The sequence below is a fragment of the Haliotis rubra genome, unplaced genomic scaffold, assembly GCF_003918875.1.
Source record: "Haliotis rubra isolate DU_JTF1 unplaced genomic scaffold, ASM391887v1 Scf358, whole genome shotgun sequence".
NCBI classification, from domain to species: domain Eukaryota; kingdom Metazoa; phylum Mollusca; class Gastropoda; order Lepetellida; family Haliotidae; genus Haliotis; species Haliotis rubra.
This window is the reverse complement of record NW_025767033.1, coordinates 980631-1008322: the sequence shown is the minus strand read 5'-3', so window position 1 is coordinate 1008322 and position 27692 is coordinate 980631. Positions and strand designations below refer to the sequence as shown.

The 27692-nt window shown below is 40.6% G+C and overlaps 1 protein-coding gene and 1 long non-coding RNA gene across 2 annotated transcripts; both read right to left on the bottom strand.

Moving 5' to 3' along the window:
• Window positions 1-989: 989 nt before the first annotated feature.
• On the bottom strand, window positions 990-16876 carry LOC124285305 (abasic site processing protein HMCES-like). The gene is given in 11 exon segments (XM_046721514.1): window positions 990-1375; window positions 2131-2240; window positions 6205-6270; window positions 7941-8021; window positions 10347-10408; window positions 11007-11264; window positions 11662-11747; window positions 13831-14052; window positions 14923-14966; window positions 14969-15062; window positions 16730-16876. Coding segments are annotated over 11 exon segments (1161 nt in total). The 5' UTR covers window positions 16750-16876; the 3' UTR covers window positions 990-1257.
• A 949-nt stretch (window positions 16877-17825) lies between these two features.
• On the bottom strand, window positions 17826-27631 carry LOC124285311. The gene is made up of 4 exons (XR_006900786.1): window positions 27621-27631; window positions 18745-18747; window positions 18148-18156; window positions 17826-18026 (listed from the first exon to the last, which is right to left on the bottom strand). It is a non-coding gene; the product is annotated as an uncharacterized LOC124285311 (long non-coding RNA).
• Window positions 27632-27692: the final 61 nt, after the last annotated feature.

The following is a 27692-nucleotide window of genomic DNA, read 5'->3' as shown; positions in this document are numbered from 1 at the left end:
TGCCATTGTACAAAACAACCTTAGCGTTAAGCAGGGCTCCAGATAAGGGCCGATATCGGCGTATGTACGGATATAAAATATGCACGATACGGTAGGAAATAATTTAGAAAACGTAGCAGATATGCACTACAGCAATGGTGTACGGTCTTAGAATCATTTACAAACGTATTTTTAACTCCCGTTTTGCAGGGGGTATTAAAATGGACTCTGTCCGTCCGCGCACATTTGTCTTTTCTGGAGCATAACTCTAAAACCGTTCAATATGTCTTCAATATGTCTTCACCAAACTTGGCACATAGATAGATCTGGTGGTCTACTGGTGCCTTTTGGTAGTTTTGGATTTCTGAATAAAATATTCTTTTGCGTTTCCATGGCAACAATGTTGGCTTAAACTGAATTTGGTGGTAGTGCTCCTTTCTGGAGCAGAACATTGAAACCTTTCAGAACTCTCCTTCCACGTAGCTATATACACGTAGCTATATACATGCCAAAACATTTGACATAATCATAACTCGTAGACATATTCTTGAAGAGTATTTAGTTATTGCGGGGGATATTGATGACTTTGTCTTCTTGTTTTTAAAAGTATTGTTTTATTATTTATTGACCTGTTTACATAAGAGTAGCAATGTTGTGGTGCCTATATGAAACGAAACACAAGATTACTGATACTCCAACTAGTACTCTAAACGTACTCTTGAGGTTTTCCAGTACTCCTCTTTCGGAAATATAAGGAGTACGTACTCCTAATGTTGAAAAATTATCTGGAGCCCTGGCTAAGGCTACCTTAAGCCTATGTTAAGGTATGGAAGTTACGGTCACCTTAGTGCTAAGATCGCTTTGTACAATGGCACCCTGATCTTTACACTCCAAGTTAACATTGTAGCAAGACTGGACTGTGAACCACCACATGGTCAAGCCTAGTTCACACAGTAAATGTAGGACTGGCATCAATTACTGGTTTAAGATCCCTAACATTTCCTATTTTACTGTGTGAAATGGCCTGCCATCAGCTTGGAATGGATGTATCAGCAGGCCTCCAAAACCGACTGACAAATATTTTATCTGAAAACAACAGGCCATCAACTCACAGCTCTACCAACACAAAATTCCCACCAAGTGCAAATTGTTTGATTTCCTTCATTAATTTTGAAGTTCTTTTGATTTTCTTTACCATCTCAACATATGTTTGTGCCATTATCCTTTGTGAACCCAGCTTGTTAAAGATAAAAGATCTGTTTTGTAAGTGACTTGTGACTAGGTCTCCGATTTCTGTTTCTTTGCAGGTGATGTTTTCTCGGTGTCTGAGTCCGACCTTTTGGACTTCCCCAGCCAGTTCATCATAAAGCTGCTGGCAGCCGTAGTCTTTGGTTTTCTGCAATGACAAACACTATCGTCCCTGAACCAGCATTATTGGAATCAATATGACATCATATCTCAAGCTCAGATTAGTGTTTGTTTGTTGTTTAACTTCACAATCAGATGACTGACTGACTGACCGAGTTTGGTTTTACGCCGCTTTTAGCAATATTCCAGCAACATCACGGCGGGGGACACCAGAAATGGGCTTCACACATTGTACCCATGTAGGGATTCGAACCCGGGTCTTCAGTGTGACGAGCCAACGCTTTAACCACTAGGCTACCCCAACCCACCCAATCAGCATGATATGACAGTGACATGGATTATCTATGACATGACAGTTACATGGATTATCTATGATATGACAGTGACATGGATTAGATTTAAAACTACGTGTTTTTGGCAGGTGAATAAGAAAAACATTGCCATTTTGTGAAAATTTTATATTGTTTCAACGTCTTCCTCTTTATTGGCCCTGTTATCAGTGAAATACAATATTTGCTGACATCTGCTCCAGACTTAGCCTTGAAGCTGGTCTAGTTATCTGTAAATATTCCAGTTTGGATCAAACTAACCAGTGATTGCTCTGAGCAATGTCCCATGCTCGATACAACACACAATCAACCAAATACACTCGGTTTTTAGTTTCCACTTACGATCTTAATATCTCATGACCTCAAATGATGAAGAATACACCATTGCCTGTTGGCGACCGCGGCTAACATCATGGTTAGAAGATGTCAAGTGTACACAATACTACTAACTTACTTTGGATCGTAAGGTTTGACACAGTCAGGGGTTTTATTCCGGGAGTTGTTGACCACGGGAGACACAGCATGCATGGTCACTCCTTCGATCGGGTGAATCATCTCTATTGCCTGCAAAGATGGAACATGTTTTATCACAATACCAAGACAGATAATTTGAAAACTATACAAGCCCCTAACGAGGTGACCAACATGTCTGCCAAAGCGGCCATGTTGAATAAGAACCACGACTGGTGTCTTTATGGCAGGAACCTACAATCCGGGTTTCTGTCCCATGAGTTCTAACTTAATTTTACATCCGGCCACATCCCGATTCATCGTTCACTGCATCAGAAACACTGTTGTAATGGTCGTTGTCATTGTCATGAGTCAATGGGATGATATGCTGATATCGGCAACTAGGATAATTATAACGTAAACATTCCCTCTGGATTATGGTTGATTACATTCTTTCACTGCACTATTAACTCAAACATTTCTTTATAGTACGTGTTTGAGCATTCACTTTGTGGTTGGATTTTGCGATAATTTTCAGTATTATCTTCATTATTATTATTACTGAATTAGGATCACCACGGCTTTTTCGAGACTAGCTATGGTTTTAAATTAATCTGCTGCCTCACAAGGTTGGGGCAGTTCAGGTAGTCAGGGCAGGTGTAGGAACCTGATAACGAACGGCATGTGCGATATACCGTTTGTTTGGAAACCAGACCGATATCCAGTTCACCATATACAGGCAGGTGGCTTTATTCAATTGTCTCTATTTACCCAGCAGGGTAAATGGGTACACCGTGGGATAAGTCATGTGACTATTCAGATTTCTAGCTCTTGGCAGCATGACTAATAAAAGGTTATATGTCAACATTGATTGTGCATGTGCATTGCGTACATGGGAAGGACATGGTTATAAAATTACATCTATTATTGTTAACAAGCGCCTATTATCCTTCTACTTTCTTACGGATCTTGGGCAGTGTATTCTGTCGTCAGTTTAATATTTTCATCAATCCCATGTTCTTTAAAAACATCTGTCATTTGGTCGACCTACTTTCTGCCATGTTTAAGCTAATATAAAACGATTCTTTTCATTGGTTGGTAAATAGGATTTACTTGGGATTGAATGAAGCTGATTGGCAGAGCGCTAATACATTCAAAATGGACGGTGTAAACATCGTGTTGTTATTTTGTCGTGCGCTACAGAGGGAATTAAGTTTTATCACATGTTTTTTCAACAGCAAATTAAAAAAGTGATTCTCTCATTTGACCAAGGTACGTTCTTGAGGAATGTGACCTCGCCTTTGGAGAGGCACTGTAAGAAGTTTAGGCACTGTGTGGGAAATTATTTTTGTGATTTCGCAAGTCTGCGTTCACTGCATAACGCGGCAGGATAAGTGATCTCCAATATTCATTATATTGTCAAACTAAGACTTGCTTACATGACTGGAGATAGCAATTGACAATCCCATGTCATCCTTGATAGGATAGGTCTTTCCCTCGCCAGTGCTTCAATATTTGATAGGGATTTCTCACACCTGGTCTCATAATTATCAAAATTTTGACATTCACAATTTATCAAACCATCTCATGGCATGGGATGATAGCTTTCGATTGTTCCACCGCTCAAATTCTTTTTGGGAAAAGATTCTTGCAGAAGATTCAACATCACAGTTGTATTGTATACCCAGTTGTTCCAGCGTGGCCTACAGCTGATGTCAGACAGTTTTCTACGCCTAATGCTATGGCACAATCTGATTTAGTTCCATTGAGGCTGCCTTTGTATGATGATGCTAGTAGAGATAAGTTATCCAGTGTAGAGGAGAGTCTTGTCTTGACTCCCCATGCTAAGTAGAGACGAGTTATCCAGTGTAGAGGAGAGCAAGGAGTCTTGGACTCCCTATCACCCATACAGGGATCCTGTAGAGGAGAGCAAGGAGTGTGATCCCCCATTCTTTTCTATCCAGTGTAGATTATCAGGAGTCATTCCATCATTACAGGGGACAGTGTGATCCCATTTTCTCACAAGATTACAGTTTTCCAGATTAGGGGACATATTTTTCCTAATTTTTTTTTGGGTTTTATCTTGGTAATACAATCTCTCCAAGAGTCACCATATCAACCAATGCAGGACACTTCACTCAAGTTCCTATCATTTAAGATGGCATTCCTCCTAGTTTTTGTTACAGCATCCAGAGTATCCGATTTACATGCTATAGATTTTATATCCATTAAAACTTCGGAAGGTTATAATCAGATGATAGATCTGATAGGACAAGACTTTTGTGCCCAATCTGAGCTGCTATGCTGGTAGATGCAGCTTACATTGAGATTTAGACACAATCATTACCGATTGTTCGTTTCGTGCTAAACTAATGTTGATTCTGAGATATCTAAGAATACTATCTCCTCCTGGTTCAAGAAAACCATATCTTATGCATATTGTGATCAGGATCAAGACTCTTTTAATCTCCCCATGTTATCAGAGCCTTGGCTTCATCTTTGGTGGCTTGGTCGTCAGTTCCGTTGGAACAAGTAGTTGCCAGTCGCCAATGGAAATCATCTAACACTTTTATCCATTTCTATCTTAGAGACGTTGCTTCCTCTCTTGAGGGTCTCCACCACTGGGTCCTTTAGTGGACAGCGCAGCACATGCCTCTGCCCCTGGGAAAAAGGGGGAGGGGGGTGGTGTTACACCTAAGCCTAGGATTACAGGATTGGATCAGACACAACCTACAGTAGGCCGGAGATACCACGGTAGGAATCATTGTATTCATTGGTATCTCCTAACCGAGCACATTATGGGCCGAGTCTCTCACTACTCGGCTATGGTTGATAGCAACGGGTTGGAAAATATATTTTTTGCTCAGGTTGAGACACCGGAAGTGACGTCATCAACCGGAAGTGACGTCATGAGACCGGAAGTGACGTCATATTTCCGGAAGTGATGTCAAATATCACCAGAAGTGACGTCAATAGGACCGGAAGTGACTTCATAGAACCGGAAGTGACATCATATAATGGAATCTGACGGTTATTAGTCTAATATCCTTAGGGATTGCTTTAAGGATCTGGAATGACGTTATATTTACCGAAAGTAACGTCATCAAACAGGAAGTGACGTCATAAGTTTAAGGAATATTAGGTTTAATGACATATTTTGGGATTCGGAGAGAATCATGATACATTTATAGGAATCTATCGTAATCCGGATTTATGGCGTCAGGGATTATATAATCCCTACTATTACGGATTAGGAATATCATGATATCTATTATATCAACCATAACTGAGGGAAGTTAGAAGACTCACCATCTCTGGGAATGTATTCCCTCACTGCTACTGACCAAACTGGAGATAAATTATTTATCTCTGACTAAGTCATAGTTATTCTTAGGAGGTTGAGTAATCAACTCTCAGCTAGTGGTATAGAGGGTAGTATCTTCCAAGGGTACCCCTCCTTCCTTACTTGGGATTCAGGCTGCCATAATCCAGAGGGAATGTTTACGTTATAATTAGGAACAATTACATGTATTGTTAGTAATTGTTTGTAAACTTACCTCTGGATTATGGGAAGTAGTTCCCACCCTGTGCCCCCCACGAAATTATCCTTAGAAGATGTCATAGATGTGTTGTTTTAGAAAAATTATGAAGGGGTCAAGGAGAACAATACAGTGACGTCAGGATCAAGGGAGATAACTCAGGGGTAGATTAGGTATACCACTCGGAATAGCTATGACTTAGTGTTAAAATTTCTTTTGATTTTCTGTATGTATCTATGTATCTGTGTATCCACAGGAATAAGGCTACCATAATCCAGAGGTAAGTTTACTAACAATTACTAACAACATATTTAATTGTTATTATTTTTCCCCATTGTGAATACAGTATGCTTCTGTCACTGCATTTCCAGTTTGAATGAAAAAAACATAAATTGAACAATGAGTGAGTGAGTGAATGAATGAATGGAGAAAATGAAAGAATGATGGGAGGGTGAAAAGAGTGTGTGGGAAACGTCAAACACTCACTACATGGAATCAGCCATAAAACAACGTTCACTCGCTCACCAAGGGAGACTCACTTTATGCAGCGGGACGTTGTCGGAATCCAACCATGCTTCAATGTCTTCATCCGTCTGTAGAATAGCCTGCACACGTCACAGAAAATCAGGCTCAATGTGTGTGTGTGTGTGTGTGTGTGTGTGTGTGTGTGTGTGTGTGTGTGTGTGTGTGTGTGTGTGTGTGTGTGTGTGTGTGTGTGTGTGTGTGTGTGTGTGTGTATTCTGAGCATGATCAGAGGCTGATGTTCTTCCACCACAAGAAAATCCCAATACATGTAACTAGAGTTGTAATGAGTAATGTAACTCATCTTAAATGATCTTGGTAACTAGTAGGACACTGGTAACAACTTAAAACAAGAAAAAACTGTGTCCCAGGACACGGATGCCCCCGCTGACATTCATAAGACATATAAAGATCAATAATTGAACAAAATTCACGAACAAGTTCAATTAACATCTATGCAACTATGAGATGCACACCTTTCGAGTCCCAATGAAACACATGTATAAGCTTAATCAATTCTGTTGAGCAGTTTTTGTGGAGAAGTGGATACACTTAATCCCCTATTTCACTATCATCAGAGAGAAATTCAACAAAATTTATGTAAGTTCAAATGTCTCTTAAACATACAAAAAACTATAAAATACAAATACAAAGTATGAAATGCACACCTTTAGAGTCTCTATAAAATGTAAGCTAAATGAGTTTTGTACAGTGGCTTTTGAGGAGAAGTGGATAAAGTACTCCCCCTGTTGTATGGGACGAACAGGATGAATAGAACCAAATTCAACTAAGTTCAAACATCTGTAGAAGTGACAAAATTAAGAAATTGGATGAACAAGGTATGAGATGCACACCTTTAGAGTCCCAATGAAACACACGTAGAAGCTCAATCAATTCTGTAGAGCAGCTTTTGTGGAGAAGTGGAAAGACTTCATCCCCTATAACACTATACTCAGAGAGAAATTCAACAAAATTTATGTAAGTTCAAACGGCATTAAAATTGGAAAAATAAATAAAATACAAAATCAAAATATGAGATGCACGCCTTTAGAGTCCCTATAAAGCACATGTGTAATCTAAATGAATTCCATAGAGTAGTTTTTGAGGAGAAGTGGATAACGTACACCCCCCTGTTGGATGGAACGAACAGGCTGAATAGAACAAAATTCAACTAAGTTCAAACATCTGTAAAAGTGACAAAATTAAGAAATTGCATAAAAAACTATGAAACGCACACCTTTAGAGTCCCTACGAAAGACATATAGAAGTTCATTCAATTATGTTGAGCAGTTTTTGTGGAGAAGTGGATAGACTTCATCCCCTATTACACTATCATCATAGAGAAATTCAGCAAAATGTACCTAAGTTCAAATGTCTCTAAACTTACAAAAAAACAATAAAATACAAAAACAAAATATGAGATGCACACCATTAGAGTCCCAAGAAAGCCCATGTATAAGTTCATTGAATTCCACAGAGCGTTTTTTGTGGAGAAGTGGATAGAGTACATTCCCTGTTTCGTACGGACGGACACGGAGGGTAACCCTATATGCCCCCAGCCATATATGGCGGGGTCATAAAAACAGGAAGAAGACTGAACCTTAAGAACCATTAGCCAATGCAGTTTCAGAGTTTTTGTTTCGTAATGTTTGAAGAAATTCAATTTTCACATATTTTATAAGGATGAAGTTGGATATTGTTGAAGAAATCTCGACTTTCTCGGATACTTCCCAACACAGAACACACAACTTACCGGCATACGGTGATGAATCCAGGCCATGGCGGGCGATGCGTCGACTGTGATGACACTGTAGGAATACAGCGGCTCCCCTCCCTGGAACAGTCAAAAATTCACTTTATGTGGAACAGTCAAACACTGCCTGTATGTGGGAACAGTCAAACACTGCCTGTATGTGGGAACAGTCAAACACTGACTGTATGTGGGAACAGTCAAACACTGACTGTATGTGGGAACAGTCAAACCTTGGCTGTATGGGGGAACAGTCAAATACTGACTATGTGGGAACAGTCAAACACTGACTGTATGTGGGAACAGTCAAACACTCACTGTACGAGGGAACAGTCAAACACTGGCTGTATGTAGGAACAGTCAAACACTGACTGTATGTGGGAACAGTCAAACACTGACTATGTGGGAACAGTCAAACACTGACTATGTAAGAACACTGTATGAGGGAACAGTCAAACACTGGCTGTAGGTAGGAACAGTCAAACACTGACTGTATGTGGGAACAGTCAAACACTGACTATGTGGGAACAGTCAAACACTCACTGTATGAAGGAACAGTCAAACACTGGCGGTATGTAGGAACAGTCAAACACTCACTGTATGGGGCAACAGTCAAACACTGGCTGTATGGGGGAACAGTGAAACACTGACCGTATGGGGGAACAGTCAAACACTGACTGTATGGGGCAACAGTCAAACACTGACAATGTGGGAACAGTGAAACACTGTATGTGGGAACAGTCAAACACTGACTATGTGGGAACACTTTCTCAGAAAGATGACTGTGGACAATATATGGACAACCATCTTTGCAACTTAAATAAAATTCATAGGCGCTGCTTCTTCTGGGATAAAGACCTTCAATAAGACAAACCCTCTTATTCTTCATTGCCAGTAGGTTATCATTGAACTCCCTCACAGATACTTTTACATCTGGGGCTTCCACACATCGAACACCCCAGCCATCGCCAGCAACTTGTCTCCCCTTAAATCTGGGCGAAACAAATTTAACAGCAGGTACTAAAATCTAATTTCTACAGGGTTCCCTATTACACTATCATCATAGAGAAATTCAGCAAAATATACCTAAGTTCAAATGTCTCTAAACTTACAACAAACAAAAAATAAAATACAAAAAAAAAATATGAGATGCACACCATTAGAGTCCCAAGAAAGCCCATGTATAAGTTCATTGAATTCCACAGAGCGTTTTTTTAAGGAGAAGTGGATAGAGTACATTCCCTGTTTCTGCACGGACGGACACGGAGGGTAACTCCTATATGCCCCCAGCCATATATGGCGGGGCATAAAGACAGGAAGAAGACTGAACCTTAAGAACCATTAGCCAATGCAGTTTCAGAGTTTTGTTTCAGAATGTTTGAAGAAATTCAATTTTCACATATTTTATAAGGATGAAGTTGGATATTGTTGAAGAAATCTCTCGGATACTTCCCAACACAGAACACACAACTTACCGCATACGGTGATGAATCCAGGCCATGGCGAGGTGACGCGCCGACTGTGATGACACTGTAGGAATACAGCTGCCCTCCCTGGAACAGCCAAAATTCACTTTATGTGGAACAGTCAAACACTGCCTGTATGTGGGAACAGTCAAACACTGCCTGTATGTGGGAACAGTCAAACACTGACTGTATGTGGGAACAGTCAAACACTGACTGTATGTGGGAACAGTCAAACCTTGGCTGTATGGGGGAACAGTCAAATACTGACTATGTGGGAACAGTCAAACACTGACTGTATGTGGGAACAGTCAAACACTGACTGTATGTGGGAACAGTCAAACACTCACTGTACGAGGGAACAGTCAAACACTGGCTGTATGTAGGAACAGTCAAACACTGACTGTATGTGGGAACAGTCAAACACTGACTATGTGGGAACAGTCAAACACTCACTGTATGAGGGAACAGTCAAACACTGGCTGTAGGTAGGAACAGTCAAACACTGACTGTATGTGGGAACAGTCAAACACTGACTATGTGGGAACAGTCAAACACTCACTGTATGAGGGAACAGTCAAACACTCACTGGCGGTATGTAGGAACAGTCAAACACTCACTGTATGGGGCAACAGTCAAACACTGGCTGTATGGGGGAACAGTGAAACACTGACCGTATGGGGGAACAGTCAAACACTGACTGTATGGGGCAACAGTCAAACACTGACAATGTGGGAACAGTGAAACACTGTATGTGGGAACAGTCAAACACTGACTATGTGGGAACACTTTCTCAGAAAGATGACTGTGGACAATATATGGACAACCATCTTTGCAACTTAAATAAAATCTGCGTGCTTCTTCTGGGATAAGACCCTTCAATAAGACAAACCCTCTATTCTTCATTGCCAGTAGGTTATCATTGAACTCCCTCACAGATACTTACATCTGGGGGCTTCCACACATCGAACACCCCAGCCATCGTCAGCAACTTGTCTCCCCTTAAATCTGCGAAACAAATTTAACAGCAGGTACTAAATCGAATTTCTCTACAGGGTTTGAAGATAGCATGGTCTTTGTACTTGCTACTACTACAGGGTACGGAGGTATGTTAATCGCTTCATTCACTGACACTAACAATTAATGCATTGCACTTGGTATTGTGAAAGGCATGAAAGAGTCTTCCTGCGTGTATGTCAACTAGTGGCAATGTATGTGATCTGAGATGACAATTCTCATTATCGTTAAGGTATGGGTGAGTGAGTGAGTTAAGTTTTACGCCGCTTTTAACAATATTCCAGCAATAACATGGCAGGGGACACCAGAAATGGGCTTCACACATTGTACCCATGTAGGGAATCGAACCTGGGTCTTCAGCGTGACGAGTGAAAGCTTTAACCGCTAGGCTACCCTACCGTTATGGTATGAGTGATTTACTAACTATAGTCTGGACAAAAGCTGTCAGTTGCCAAAGGTTAAAATCACTCAAAATAAGATTTGGAATAATACAATTAATGTGAGCATTAGAAATGTTTAGTGTAGACAGTTGTAACGTTTTTCAAGTGTCCGAGGGTACACTGACACAGTATATTGTGGAAAGGTTTACCTCCATTGTTATTGCTCTCTGAATTCGCCACTGACTTGAGATTGCCCTCCTCCGGGTCTGCCTTCACGTCTCTCTCGACCTTCACCTCGGACTTCACCTCTGCTTTCACCTCAGAGTTCACCTCTGATTTCACCTGTGTAACACCATCTTCTTGTTTGATTTTTTCCAACAGTTGTGACTCTGCTGGTTCTAACTTGACTTCCGTCTTCACCGAGATGGATTCCATTTTTATTTCAGATTTGATGTCTGGCTTCTCTTCTGCAGAAGAAAAATACATCTGAAAGCGTTGAAAGGACTAGTCACTGTGATGGATGTTGTCATAGTCACACCACTTTGCAGCAGACGTCCAGTCCGAGGCTGATAGTGTGAGTACAAATGTGATCCAAAAGATGTGAGAGTTTTATTATTAAGACAATAATAAATGACTCCTTGCTTGTAAGTTGGTAAGTCTTAGTCTGCAATACTCAAGCTATTTCACGTAGCCACCCATCAAACCAGTGGTTGATAAAATGAGCACTGCCTCCTGCATTCAGGTCATGATGACCTAGTCTCCAAGCCTGAACACACTAACCACTCAGGTGTCTCTGTTTTATTGATTATTAAAATTATTGATTAATTTTAATCGGAACAGTTCATGGTTTCAGTGATATCTGACCTTTCACCTCTCCTTCACCATCAGACTTAGGAAAGTAGATGTAATATGGTTGCTTCACCTTTTCACTCCTTTTCCATTCAAAAAATCTGAAAAATAGTTTCAGTTTTATTGAATAACACATTTCTGTATGAATAATACAAACCTTCCACAATAACACATCTCCCATCCTTCTGACACAATAACACATCTCCCATCCTTCTGACACAATAACACATCTCCCATCCTTCTGAAACAATAGCACATCTCCCACTCTTCGAACACAATAACAAACCTCCCACCCTTCGGACACAATAACACATCTCTCACCCTTCTGACACAATAGCACATCTCCCATCCCTCTGACACAATAGCACATCTCACACCCTTCTGACACAATAACACATCTCACACCCTTTTGACACAATAGCACATCTCACACCCTTCTGACACAATAGCACATCTCACACCCTCCTGACACAATAACACATCTCACACCCTTTGCACACAATAACATCAATAACACATCTCTCGCACCCTTCTGACACAATAACACATCTCACACCCTTTGCACACAATAGCACATCTCGCACCCTTCTGACACAATAGCACATCTCACATCCTTCTGACACAATAGCACATCTCCCACATCTCAATAACACCTCCACCGACCTGACACAATAACACATCTCTCACCCTTCTGACACAATAGCACATCTCCCATCCTTCTGACACAATAGCACATCTCTCACCCTTCTGACACAATAACACATCTCACATCCTTCTGACACAATAGCACATCTCACACCCTTCTGACACAATAACACATCTCACACCTTTTGACACAATAACATCTCACACCCTTCTGACACAATAGCACATCTCACACCCTTCTGACACAATAGCACATCTCACACCCTTCTGACACAATAACACATATCACACCCTTCTGACACAATAGCACATCTCCCACACCCTTCTGGACACCCTTTGGACACAATAACACATCTTCCACCCTTTGGACACAATAACACATCTCACACCCTTTGGACACAATAACACATCTCCCACCCTTTGGACACAATAACACATCTCACACCCTTTGGACACAATAACCCATCTCCCACCCTTTGGACACAATAACACATCTCCCACCCCTTTGGACACAATAACACATCTCCCACCCTTTGGACACAATAATACATCTCCCGCCTTTGGACACAATAACACACCTCCCATCCTTCTGACACTGAGTACCCCATCACCTACCCTTCTGCCTGACAATATCACATCACCCACCCTTCAACACAGTAACCCATCTCCCACCCTTCACAATAACACATCTACCCTTCAGCCAGAATGACACATCTCTCAATCCTTCTGACACAATAGGCACACAATACTTTACTCACACACCTTCTGACACAATAACACATCACACCCTTCTGACACAATAGCACATCTCACACCCTTCTGACACAATAGCACATCTCACACCCTTCTGACACAATAACACATCTCACACCCTTCTGACACAATAGCACATCTCACACCCTTCTGACACAATAACACATCTCACCCTTCTGACACAATAGCACATCTCACACCCTTCTGACACAATAACACATCTCACACCCTTCTGACACAATAGCACATCTCCACACCCTTCTGACACAATAGCACATGACACTCACACCCTTCTGACACAATAGCACATCTCACACCCTTCTGACACAATAGCACATCTCACACCTATCACAATAGCACACAATCAACACAATCTTCTCACACCCTTCTGACACAATAACACATCTCCCACCCTTTGGACACAATAACACATCTCCCACCCTTTGGACACAATAACACATCTCACACCCTTTGGACACAATAACACATCTCACACCCTTTGGACACAATAACACATCTCATCTCCCACCCTTTGGACACAATAACACATCTCCCACCCTTTGGACACAATAACACATCTCCCACCCCACCCTTTGGACACAATAACACATCTCCCACCCTTTGGACACAATAATACATCTCCCACCCTTTGGACACAATAACACACCTCCCATCCTTCAGCCTGAGTACCCCATCACCTACCCTTCTGCCTGAGTACCCCATCACCTACCCTTCTGCCTGAGTACCCGATCACCTACCCTTCTACCTCAGTACCCCATCACCTACCCTTCAGCCAGAATGACACATCTGCGCCCCTTCTCCAGCGGTACTTTATACATGCGTTTGGTCAGCATGCCTTCAGCCCGGCAGTTGTTAGTCTCATATTCAACCTTGTAAGGATCCCCCTTGTGCCAGGATGGGGTCAGACCCCATTTCATTGGCTGGATCACAGGCTCGGCCACACCCTCCAGCTCACTCCCATAGTGCCTGCTCGACAGCAAGACTGGTCTGAAATATAACAACATTTAATGATGAAAAGAAAATATGTTTTCCTTTCTTCTTTCTCCTGCGAGAGGTGATGTACACCATGTGAGGTTTAAGGTCTTATCACTATGATTTGAGACAAGGGTTAGCTAGGTAAGCTAGTTGTTGCAAGCACTTTTGGAAGTATACATCGGGCACTCCCTGAACAAGCACTACCCCTGAACAATTATTACTACAATGTCATGGCTTCAAACTAGCATACTACGATACCTCCCACACCGAAGTATTACCTAACTAATAGAGACAATGTCATGGCTTCAAACATGCCACTAATTGTTAGTTTTATGTTTGTTTGTTGTTTAATGCTGCCCTCAGCAATATTCCAGCATTACGACGATGGCCTGTAAATAATCATGCTTTGACCAGACAATCAAATGATCAACAGCATGAGCACTAATTATTAAGTCTAGTTATTGAGCCAGTGAGTGAGTGAGTTTTCATAAGACCTGGCACCCGTGAAGGTCCGGGTGACTAACGGGATCGATTGGTAAGGTTCGCTGACTTGGTTGACACAACTCACTCACTCACTCAAAAGACACGGATCACATTTGCTGCAGGCGCCGTACGATAAAGTAAAAAATGCTCCGTACGATTTTGTAGGCATTGTGGGTGACCGCAGGTGGAAGCAGGACATTTTCCACCCGGAAGCTGATGAAAGTCAAGGACATTTACTACTTTGGTAAAATTAAAAAGTATCGGCATGGCACTGACGAAACTAGAAACATAACCAAGTGAATCTGGGATTTGAACTCATGATAATAAGTATCAAGAATGCCTCAGGAATTCAAACTATCATGAGTTAATGTTGATATGAATGAACAAAAGGGTTGTTACGTGTGTGAGGCTGGGGCGATGTTGTGTGATGGGTAGTACTTCTGGCCTCCTGGGGGTCACGCCAAACTGGCTTTTCTCGTTGCCCTGATGACCGGCGCTGATAGGTACATCTACCAACAATATCATCGGGGGCAAGAGCACTGGAAACAAAAACTTATATTTATGTATGTGTAACATCTGAATCAATATGACTGACCTTTAGAGAGTTGACTTTGTTTTAACTACCATCACGCTTGAAATGGTTCAGAGGAAAATCATAAAGGAAAGCACGGGTTCAATTCACACTGATCACATATGTGAATCACTGAATGCATGTGTATGCGCAACTGCTCCAGCCAATCAGTGAAGAATGCTAAACTCATCCAAGTTCTCCTATTGCTGTTCATGCAGAAGTGTGTCAATCTTACATAACATAAATAAGGTTTCCCAGCTGAACTCTTGTTACAGATTCACACATGCAGTGGAGTAATAAAATGGCCAAAGTGTTTGATTCCCAATGGGTACAATACATAGAGCTATAGTTTGGCATGACATGCATGTGGACCCGTTTTTTGTAAATATCTCTTCATCCAATGATCCAATCAATCTCAAACTGTGCAAGTGGATGTTTTGTCAGACAACCTAATCACATTGTAAATCACCGATTTTATGCATTTGTATTAAAGAATCTGTCTATGTAACTGTCAACAAAATAAACAGCAGACCGCAGACTGCTTGCAGAGGGAGGGAGCCAATGACCTGTAACAGCGGCAGTGTTGGGTCATAAAGGTAAATGCACGTGCAGTTCATGATAGTTACCTGTGCACTGCACAGTGATAGACCGTTTGGATCATTCACATTGACTACTTCTAGCTGTCATCATGAAAGCTTATTCAGATGATGCTAAACGTTTAATTAGAAATGTGTTGAATTTTTTTTAAAAGAGAGCAAACGTAGCAAACCGATTTATAAGGTGTCGGATTACATGAAACGTACATAGCTGACCTACATTGACGAACGTTGACCTTTATGACCCAACACTGACGCTGTTACAGGTCATTGGCTCCCTCCCTCTGCAAGCAGTCTGCGGTCTGCTGTTTATTTTGTTGACAGTTACATAGACAGATTCTTTAATACAAATGCATAAAATCGGTGATTTACAATGTGATTAGGTTGTCTGACAAAACATCCACTTGCACAGTTTGAGATTGATTGGGTCATTGGATGAAGAGATATTTACAAAAAAACGGGTCCACATGCATTTCATGCCAAACTATAACTTCTTATGTCTCACGCCAGGATCTTACTGGAAAATTGCTGATAGGGTGTACAACCAATCTCTTGACACAATTCCTTCAAAAACTTATCAAGATCACAAGATCAGAAAACAATACCGATTCACAAGGAGGAATTCAGAGAGTGGATCCAAAATAAACTGCCAATATTCAGATGTTCAGGACATTGATGCCGGTTTAAATGTTCGCGGTACTCTGACACCAGTGTATTGACTAACGGAACATGCATGACTATCAATAGAATGACAGTTCTGTATTGACAGAGTCCGCTTTTAACACATGACCGTGTTATATAATCCCCAGTGTGTTCGATAACATCGGTATTATTCAATATGGTGCAAATACAAGTATCATATTCAAAATTTATGACACATCGAATACGCTGTACAACGAAATGTAGGCACAGTGTGTCAAAGACACATTGTAACGTTTTGTAACGAAATTAAGCGACACTGAACAATCTGAACTGAAATCAAATAATATTCGGTTAGTAATCGCTTGTCTAAACGTGACAATCGCACGTGGGTCCTTACCAAGCGGTTCTACCGCACATTGTACAAGACGTATTTCCTGTCGTCCACAAAAGATGTCAAATCAACAGTTTTCCTGTCCGAAAAGACAGAAATATTTGAAACAACCACTGCTGAGAATCTCCGGCAGCGGTTATCTCCCTTCAAGTGTATATTTACGCAGAGAATGGTATCGCAATTTCGTGAACTATGCAAGCCGAACATGTAAACAGATGAATAATCATTCGCTATGACAGTTGCCTCCCTTAGACTATAGTCAACGAATGCAAAATAAGTCATTTACATATATTATTCAGGCAATTTTCCCGCCAAAATCTTCGACTGCCAAAGGGAAACTTTGTGCGATTTTGACTTAGTGGGCGAACCGGATGTTTGGAATAGAGAAATAAATAACTCCATTTTTGTAACAAATAATAGTTATTTCAGTGTCAGTAATGTTAATTAAAAGCAATCTATATCAATTTTAATTTAATGCAAAGTATAATGAATATATAACTATAAATGAAACACGTCATATTATAACATTATCCAGCTATATGGAGGCGGTCTGTAAATAATCGAGTCTGGATCATAAAAACAACAGAGAAATTCTTTCAACGTTATAAGAGATGCTGATTGAGACATGGCCACTTTCTTACAGTTCAATCTTTATTTCGTACTGAAGAGGCCACAGGCCTTTAGTACATATACATGTATAATGGGGAATTACATAAATACATATATTTACATTACAGTGATAAAACTTTTGTTCTATACAACATTGCAATGTGGATGAACATGGCAAGATTTTGTAATATATTTTTATTTTTACTGCTTATAAGGGTAGAGAATTTTATGATGCTTGGATGGATATAGTAATATCTTTTAATGTATTGACAACGTATTGAATTATATGATGGACAGATGAGGAGAAAGTGATATTCATCTTCAATTTCATTTAAACGACAAAGTGTACATATTCTCTCTTCTCTTTTAACATTTTTATATCTGCCGCTTTCAATCAACAAATCGTGAGATGAACATCGGAATCTTGCTAGTGATCGCCTAAATTTCTTTATATTAACACATGATAAGTATACTTCATTGAATAAATCTTTTTTAAATTTTGAATAGTTAAAACATTTACTTGACAAAGATATTTTCTCACACCATGTTTGAAGATATATGTCTTTAAGTCTTATGGTTAACGACTGAATGAATTACGTATGTGATTCTACATATTGTGCATTCCAAACGTTTCCGAAGCCAATAGAGAATAAGAAGTTCTTAACATGAGATGTCCAATTTCTTTGTCCATTTTCTTCAAGACATCATAAATTCATCAATTTCGTAATAATCAAATCTTTCGCTCTGCCATACGACATCCTTGAACGTGAAAATATTACAATTTCTTTATATGCGCTGTTATGTATATATAACACATGCATAAACTCATATACACCTTTTCCATCATGTGATGGGTTTTTAATGACGTGTGTTTATTATTTTTGTCATGTGGCCGAATATCATAGTATTATTATCAGTGGTAGTAGAGCTGAAATAAACCCAATTGTCATGGGTTGTTAATTCCATAAAACACATCTGACATTCATGACTATGGAATCCATGCTTGTCGTAAGAGGCGATTAACGGGATCAGGTGGTCAGGCTCGCCGACTTGGTCGACACATGTTTTCGTATCCCTATTACGTAGATCGATGCTTATGCTGTTGATCATTGGATTGTGTGGTCTTGACTCGATTATTTACATACCGCCGCCATATAGCTGGAATATTGCTGTGTGCGGCGTAAAACAACAACCAAACCAAAACTGACTGACTGAGTTTGGTTTTACGCCGCTTTTCGCAATATTCCAGCAACATCACGGCGGGGGGACACCAGAAATGGGCTTCACACATTGTACCCATGTGGGGATTTGAACCCGGGTCTTCGGCGTGACGAGCCAACGCTTTAACCATTAGGCCACCCCACCGTCCCCCAAACCAAAACATTGACAGAGCATTTACCAAATTTAACAACAGTCTAGCAATTACGCTTTGCTCACCGTTTATCTTGTTTTCCGCATTTTGGCACAGCGATGACTGACATATCAGCCACAAGCTCCGTTTGTTAACAATCAAGGCATTGGAATTCTGATTGTATAAACACGTGTATACCCGATGCTAATTGCAGCGCTGTGTCTCGGATGCAATCTAATTTCCTAATACTCTTAAACAGATCCTAAAAACAACATGCTATACGAACCAATGGTTCATGTATCAAACTCCTGTCCATTTTAATAGACTTTTGTATATAGACGTAATTCAAGCCAAGAAAAAATACCAATGTAATTATGAGCTAGCATGAAATATCTAAATTAGACTGTCTGCCACAACTTACAATCTGGCAAGCTTCCAATTACGTATGTAAGTCTATTTCATTGCCCCTTGCCCAAACGAAAACATCTTTTCTTAGGTGTGTCCCGATGTTAGTTATCTTAACAAAGCTTAACGGTAACTACTCAGCGGCCATTTCACAACGGTTTGAGTACGGGGCACTGTACAATGTTAATGCTCAATTTATTGTTTGTTTTCCTAGATTGACCAAATTGTGCTGCTGGCGTGCGAACAGAATCTGAGATGTGTTTAGTGCACGTGTTTATTACAAATAATTTATTATCACGCGCTGATATAAGTTCCTAATCTTGTATTTAAAAAATATGCAATTATATATGAAGCGCTCGTTCAATCTTCAACCGGCATTGACAACAAGCAAACGCTTCATATATACAGTCCGTTTGGCTCAAAAGCGGACCGATGAATTGCAATCTAACTCGAAAACTAATAAACATATAATACTCAATGAAACGCTAATCATAATCAAAACATCATGCCCATAAATAAAACAGTTGTTTAACAATCTATCATTAAAATATTGACACAGTTCACTATTTGTTACGAGGGAGGAGTGCAGAGAAAGGTGTTCGAGAAGCACGTTCACAGACAAAGTTATTTATTCATTAACCTGTGCTGTGCCGTCTCCATCCGTTCTCGAACACCTGGCTGTCCCTTTCTCTGCACTCCTCCCTCGTAACAAATAGTGAACTGTGTCAATATTTTAATGATAGATTGTTAAACACCTTTTTTATTTTTAGGACAAAAATTCTGCAAAAACCTCACAGAGTGGGTATGATGTTTTGATTATGATCAGCGTTTCATTGAGTATTTTATGTTTATTAGTTTTCGAGTTAGATTGCAATTCATCGGTCCGCTTTTGAGCCAAACGGACTATTATAGTTAAATAAATCATATTCTGAAATAACATTTCAGTACATATTCGTAAAGACATCTCTTTTACCAAGCATAGCAGGTAACACAAAAGCCGACGCAGCAGCTAAAGTAGCTCTTGACAAACGTTATATTCTCTTCTAATCTCGTACAGTGACTTCAAAACCACTATAGCAAACGTTATACTCGGGACCATACGCCAAAAGGTAGGGAACCCTAGAAATAGACTTCATGAATTGAAACCAACAATCGGTTATACCTACATGGTTATACCTACAGTCGGTTTACTCATGACTATCTGCTTAGAAGATGGGATGAACCTCTTAAGTGTATCTGTTGCGATGGTGTTTACCATCAAACATATTCTACTTGACTGTGTGGAGTTTTCAAATGCAAGGGATTCACATTATGAAGCAATAAATATGAAAGAGCTGTTTACCCGCGTGAGCGAGAATCGCATTATGAACTATTTGCAATAAATTGGCCTGTGTAATAAATCGTAAGTGAGTGAGTGAGTTTAGTTTTACGCCGCTTTTAGCAATATTCCAGCAATATCACGGACGGGGATACCAGAAATGGGCTTCACACATTGTACCCGTGTGGGGAATCGAACCCGGGGCTTCAGCGTGACGAGCGAACGCTTTAACCTCTAGGCTACCCCACCGTTCTTAATGAATTGTAACTATGTATGCATGTGACAAATTGCCTTTGGGTTTATGACCTCTGCTAATTTTAGATAATACTGTAATGATGACATATGTATTTTTAACCCCTTTTAACTTTGTACTTTAAATGCTCTATAAATAATGCCGATGCGACGTAAACATTTAACTCACTCACTCACTCCTTGATTTTTAATGTCGTGATTCTCAAATAGCACGTGCATGTTTATGCATGTATGGTGCAGATGGCGTGTTCTTTGGGAGCATGATACTCACACTTATTTTGTGTTTTTCAAGTGAATTGTGTGGCTGTCATTTGCTCATAGAAGCACTCAGTTTTGTTTAACAGTAACTAACGCTTACATAATGGCAACGCTCATGACTCACTACTGCGAGGTCAACTACATCAGATCCAGTCTCGACGTCCCACGCCCAGTTTGGCTCCGACATTACTATCAGATAGGCACAGTTTGGTGAACACAACATTTGTGGAATAGTAGACAAGACTGAGCCCGGAAACTGGTCACAGACGATTTTAGGTTTCACCTGGACAGCTAAGATGGTGCAAGGGTCCTCTGACATCCAGGTCCGGATTAGAAGGTCCGGGTTAGAATGAACCTTCAGTAACCCATGCTTGTCGTAAGAGGCGACTAATGGGATCGGGTGGTCAGGCTCGCTGACTTGGTTGACATATGTCATCGGTTCCCAATTGCGTAGACCGATGCTCATGCTGTTGATCACTGGATTGTCTGGTCCAGACTCGATTCTTTACATACCGCCGCCATATAGCTGGAATATTGCTGAGTGCGGCGTAAAACTAAACTCACTCACTCTGGCATCCAAGAGAACGTTGTGACGTTAGCTGTATAAAACCCAACGTCTGAGTTTAGAAGCTAGGGAAGGTGCTCGGGATGGAAATATGATGGTATGGGGTGGCACTGCGAGAAATGCAACAACTTGTGGATATATCAGCTTGAATGGCTTAGGCTACAAGGACGACATGGCTCGGGCCAGTGTTTCAACGTTTGTCCAGCATACATATAAGGTTGTTGTTTTTCAGAAAGCCGTTCCATTGCATAAGCGTTATTTACGGTTGAACAAAAGTGTTATCTGCGAGCGACTGACAGCTGACCAATCAATAATGTGTGTGCTGTTCACATAGGCGAAACATGACATACGTAAGATACATACATACATACATACATACATACATACATACATACATACATACATACATACATACATACATACATACATACATACATACATACATACATACTAAATGTGTGTATAAAATCAACTATTCAGATGAACTCTCACCTTAATGAGATATATACCTCAGAGCTAACTGTTAGTGAGTTGGGTTTTACGCCGCTTTTAGCAATATTCATAATAATATTCCAGCAATATCATGGCGGGGAACACCAGAAATGGACTTCACACATTGTACCCATGTGGGGAATCGAACCTGGGTCTTCCGCATGACGAGCGAACGATTTAACCACTAGGCTACCCCACCTCCCCTCACTGTTGAATGAAGCGAGACTTTTCTAGAGGCAAACAATTCTACCTGCCATTTCTTTTAAGCCAAGCATTGTTTTTTTCTAATTAGAGATGAAGGATTTGGGGATATCACAGGCAATCCTAAGTTTGATGTCACTAGCAATATTCCAGCAATATCACCCGGGCCTTCAGAGTGACGAGCAAACGCTTTACCCACGGGGCTACCCCACCGCCCCGAGCTAATTCTGTTAAGAACCGACGTTACCTGTCGCACAACATACCATACCAAAGTTACTCAGCAATATTTCGGTTATATGACGGGTCTGGACTAGACAATTCAGTGATTGACATTTTGAGCATCGATCTCTGCAACTGGGATTCACTTATGTGTCAACCAAATCAACAAACCTGACCACCCGATCCCGTTAGTTGCCTCTTACGACAAGTACGTGTTGCTGAAGACCAATTTTAACAGGGATCTTCATGGGTTCCAGATTCACCAAGACGATATCGTAAGGAAGATTTACAGGGACGTAGCTACCATTATAAAAAAACCTCGGGCTTACACATGATTGTTGCTGAAAAGGTTAGGCAAGCCCTAAATACTATCTGAATATAAAGCTTTACAACCTATCGGGCTTACACGAAAAAATTGGCTTGCTACGCGCCTGATTTACAATATTACAGAGAAATCGGTTTCATAAAATATGTTTTGTGTCTTGAATTGTGTTTTAAGGGGTAAAGCAGTAATGGAACTTCAGCCCTAAAGACTGTCAACTGTGTTCGGATACAAACGTTACATTGGTGAACATAATTGTTTGGATAAAAAATTAGGGCTGCGCAATATAACCGGTTTACCGGTATTTACCAGTTCAGATATGAAAACGATATGTATTGCGATACGCTGATCGAAAACCGGTATTTTGACATGCATTCGGAAAACGTCGTAACACTCGGAAATCTTCGGATATTTCCTTGTTTCATTTGTGCCAAATAGTATTCACATTTTTATTTTATCATGATTAAAATTTGTTATTAAAGCTTAATCAAGTATAGGGATTTTGTTGTGTTTCTGCTCTATAAATCAAGCAGTAACTCAATTATTAGTAGTTATTTTGTTTAAAAATACTTCATGCAATATATTGCAATACATATCGCAATACATGCATTCGCATCGCAATATATCGCAATATGAATATTCTCTGCAATACCCACCCCTAATAAAAATATATTTGACAGACAATATCCAAGTCAATGATCCAAGTTCTGTATTCTGTGATGACTTTATCTTCTTGATTCATTGCTTGAGGAATATCTTGTGCATCTTTTCATTACGTATAAAATTGGAGCAAAATGCCTTCTCCAGTGTTGAAGGCGCTTGTGAATCTGAATTTCAAAAGTACATGGTTTGTAAAATTAGATGGTATTAATTATCTCTTAATTGTGAACATTTTGTGTATTTTAACGTCACTCCAGGATACACTACCAGTAAAACTACATACCTTGCTATTAGTAAGATGTGGATGGATAAGCTTGATACACGTTGGATCCGTGAAGGTCCGGGTTAGAATGAGCCTTCAGTAACCCATGCTTCTCGTGAGAGGCGACTAACGGGATCGAGTGGTCAGGCTCGCTGACTTGGTTGACACATGTCATCGGTTCCCAATTGCGTAGATCGATGCTCATGCTGTTGATCACTGGATTGTGTGGTCCAGACTCGATTCTTTACAGACCGCCGCCGTATAGCTGGAATATTGCTGAGTGCGGCGTAAAACTAAACTCACTCACTCACTCACTGATATACGTTGATGGATAGGGGTCTTCAGGTCTGCTGGCAATGCTAGAATATTGCTAAAGGCGGCATAAAACCACATTCACTCTCTCCACCACTCCTGCCTACTGGCAAGTCAGGGAAGGCGTTCATGCTGCAACTGGGGGACAAGGAAGCAGCATGGATGGCTGACGTGACAAGACACACATTACAATACCCGGAAGAGTATGTATGGTGATGAAAAGATACATGAACACAATGTTAATAAACCAGTGACAGTTTTCATTATTTTTAGATTTATAGATGCCAATTCCTATTTTCAGCCGTTTTTTAGTTTGGTTATATACAGTACCCTAATACTACTTTTACAAGGCACTCTTTCGAACGGTAATTTATTATTTTTTTATAGACGTCCTGATAAGTAACTAATGTAAATTAAACATTAAACAGAAGTTATATCATTTGTGTGTCAATTCATAAGAAGTGTATATCTAAAACCAAAATAAATTTGATGCGATTTTGAAAGAGAAAACCATATACGTCAAACTTTTGAAAAAACGCTGCCACATCACTAGTGAATAAAAGGATGTTATCTTAAAAAGTATTGACATCTGAGGATACACACCAGATTCACTCATACAGCTTATTAAATCTGATATATACTCTCCCAAAAAAGAAACCCATCATGAAAATAGCAATTTCATGTAGCAATGAATTAAAACGTGATTCATTTTACAACAGGTTTTGCTCTGTTTATGAGTCCTATTGTGTTTATGTTTTGAAACATCACATCAAAACGCACCATCCGTAAAATACCCGTATTTAACAGCATGATTTTCAATTTCGGCGTGTAGTGTCACAGAATACACAATTCACATGCAATGCACGTGAAAGTTGGGGATCAGATAGTCTCAATGATGGGTATAAAAGGTTGATCGCTGTCTGTCGATTATTCACTGTGGAATATTGTTGACGAACGCAAAATGCCACGTCTAAGTGAAGCCAACCGTCATATCGCCATTGGTTTGCTTGAAGCTGGCCAGTCTCAACGTGCAGTTGCCCGGCGCATGAATGTTCACCAAAGCACCATTTCACGGCTCTGGGAGAGATATCGCCGGCAGAATGCGGTAGCAGATGCCCCTCGTAGTGGGCGACCTCGAGCGACCACTGCGGCGCAGGATCGCTACAACCGAGTACATCACTTGCGTCATCGAACAGCTACGGTGACCAGTACCGCTCGACAAATACCCGGATTGAGGAGGCTTTCTGCACAGACCGTCAGGAACAGGTTGAGAGACGGATGGTTTACGTGCCAGAAGACCTTATTTTGGCCCTGTGCTTCGACAACAACATCGTCGACATCGAGTTCAATGGTGCACCAACGTTCAGGCCTGGAACCTACCGAATTGGCGTAGAATCTGGTTCAGTGATGAATCACGATTTCTATTGGAACGACACGATGGAAGAATGCGGGTGTACAGACGTCGACGTGAACGTTTCGCCGACGCTTGCGTTCCCCAGGTGGACAGATGCGGCCGGGGAAGTGTTATGATGTGGGGGAGATCACCTGCCGTAGGAGAAGTGATTTGGTGATGATCCAGGGCAACCTGACAGCTCAACGGTACTGTGACGAAATCCTACGCCCACACCTCCTTCCAATCATTGATCGCCAGAGGGAGTTGTTTCAACAGGACAATGCCAGGCCCCACACAGCACGTCACACTAGAGACTTCCTCCAGAACCACAACATCGATGTGCTCCCCTGGCCCTCAAGATCACCGGACTTGAACCCGATCGAACATATGTGGGATGCCCTGGACAGACGGGTGCGACGCCGTAACCCTCAGCCCCAGACACTTCAGCAACTCGCACAGGCACTACAGGCAGAGTGGGCTGCGATTGGGCAACACGAGATTCTGAGACTTATTCGTTCGATGCCGAGGCGATGCCGTGCAGTTCTGGATGCCCACGGTGGTCACACGAGGTATTAACTTCAGCGCCACCACACGTCTCCATGTGACACTGAAACTGACTGTCCTCGAGTTGGTGCCAAAGACGGATACGTCTGCATTCCCAGTGTGCAATTTCGCTATATTTCATTGACTCATAAAGCCTACAATATGTTTCAAAATAAACATAAAAATACAGTTGAAATTCCTATATGCGTTTCTTTTTTGGGAGAGTATATTACGAAATATATGTTTCTTCTCTAAAACAACATTTTCTTCAGGTGAATAGAGCTAGCTAGACTTTATTTTTATCATCTGATTTTGATTTGAAACATATCTTTAACAGTCAATTTGCATGACTAACCGACTTAAAGTAGGATTTAAAGGTTAAACAAATCTTTCAGATTTACTGCTTAACAAGATTAACATGAGACTGCAAAGTCCACACGGTCAAGAAAAGAATGTATAGCGTGTAGAATTTCAATACGACATACGAAGTCGAATGGTTACACGTAGATTGTCAAATGAAGAATATAAGCTGTCATGAATCTTTGGGACATTGGGTCAATAGAAATAAACCAAAACAATTTCTTAAAACTCGGAGAAGATATTCTTACTTTCATTCCTAGGTCACAATAGGTCATTAGCTGTATGCAAATGGCGGAAAACAGCACTGGGGAATATTATAAGATATTGCTCTTTAAGACACCCATTATGGCTTTCGGTTGAAGACATAATATATAACGTGCAGTGCTTCAGGTTTGAGACACATAAATGACATTACATGTTTATGACACCACAGATCGATTACAGTACGTCATCTGAACAAGATCGATCTTTATCCCCCTCCATCTCCTCTGGAAATATCAGCGGGGAACACACACACACACACACACACACACACACACACACACACACACACACACACACACACACACACACACACACACACCGTCTGTCTATCGTCCGTTCGTTCGTTCGTTCTTTCTTTCTTTTTTCTTTCTTTCTTTCGTTAGTTCGTTCGTTCGTTCGTTATTCTCGAATGATGATTAAACTGCTACAAGTATGCTATATATACCAGAGAAATGACATATTTATGACGATGATGGAATACACAGACAGTTACTTGATACCAGGTGTGATGATTCATACCGACTTCAAAAAGGCAACTGAAACCGCCGACAGGGAATTCGTTGATAACACACTGCATATTTTAATTTTGGGATAACTGTTCGCAAATAGGTAAGAAGCTTTTACAGTGGAACTGAATCTTGTTTTCTAGAAAATGAGTTTGAGTCAGATGTCTTTACTAAATGTATTTCGAGAGGTTGTCGTCAGGGCGATATACTATCGCCATACTTTTTATTCTTTGCAGCAGAAATACTACAAGATATGATAAGGGATGACAATTTTATCAAAGGAGTACAATTGATGATAAAGAGTACCCTTTAGAACATGTATGTTCGACTGTAGGGAACGTTACCTGCGTGTAGTTATGCCAACAACCGTCCATTATTTGCGTTTTCTGGTTTGGAGAATTCATCCTGACAAGACGAAAAGAACACAAGTTATTTGTTTTCAAAGGTCGGAGGATTCAAATTACCCCTGGTCATAAAACTAACTCGGGCTCAAACGTTGTCAATGATAAGACGTTATTGTAAGAAAACACCAAAACGGTGAAAGATTTTTCGTGTAAGAATATGATCAAGCTTAATGGAAATGAATAGTAACAATTTAGAAACACGTATTCTTTCTTAGCTAAGAAATCTACTGTATAATTACCTTAACCATCTTGGTGCAAAAAAAACCCCATTAA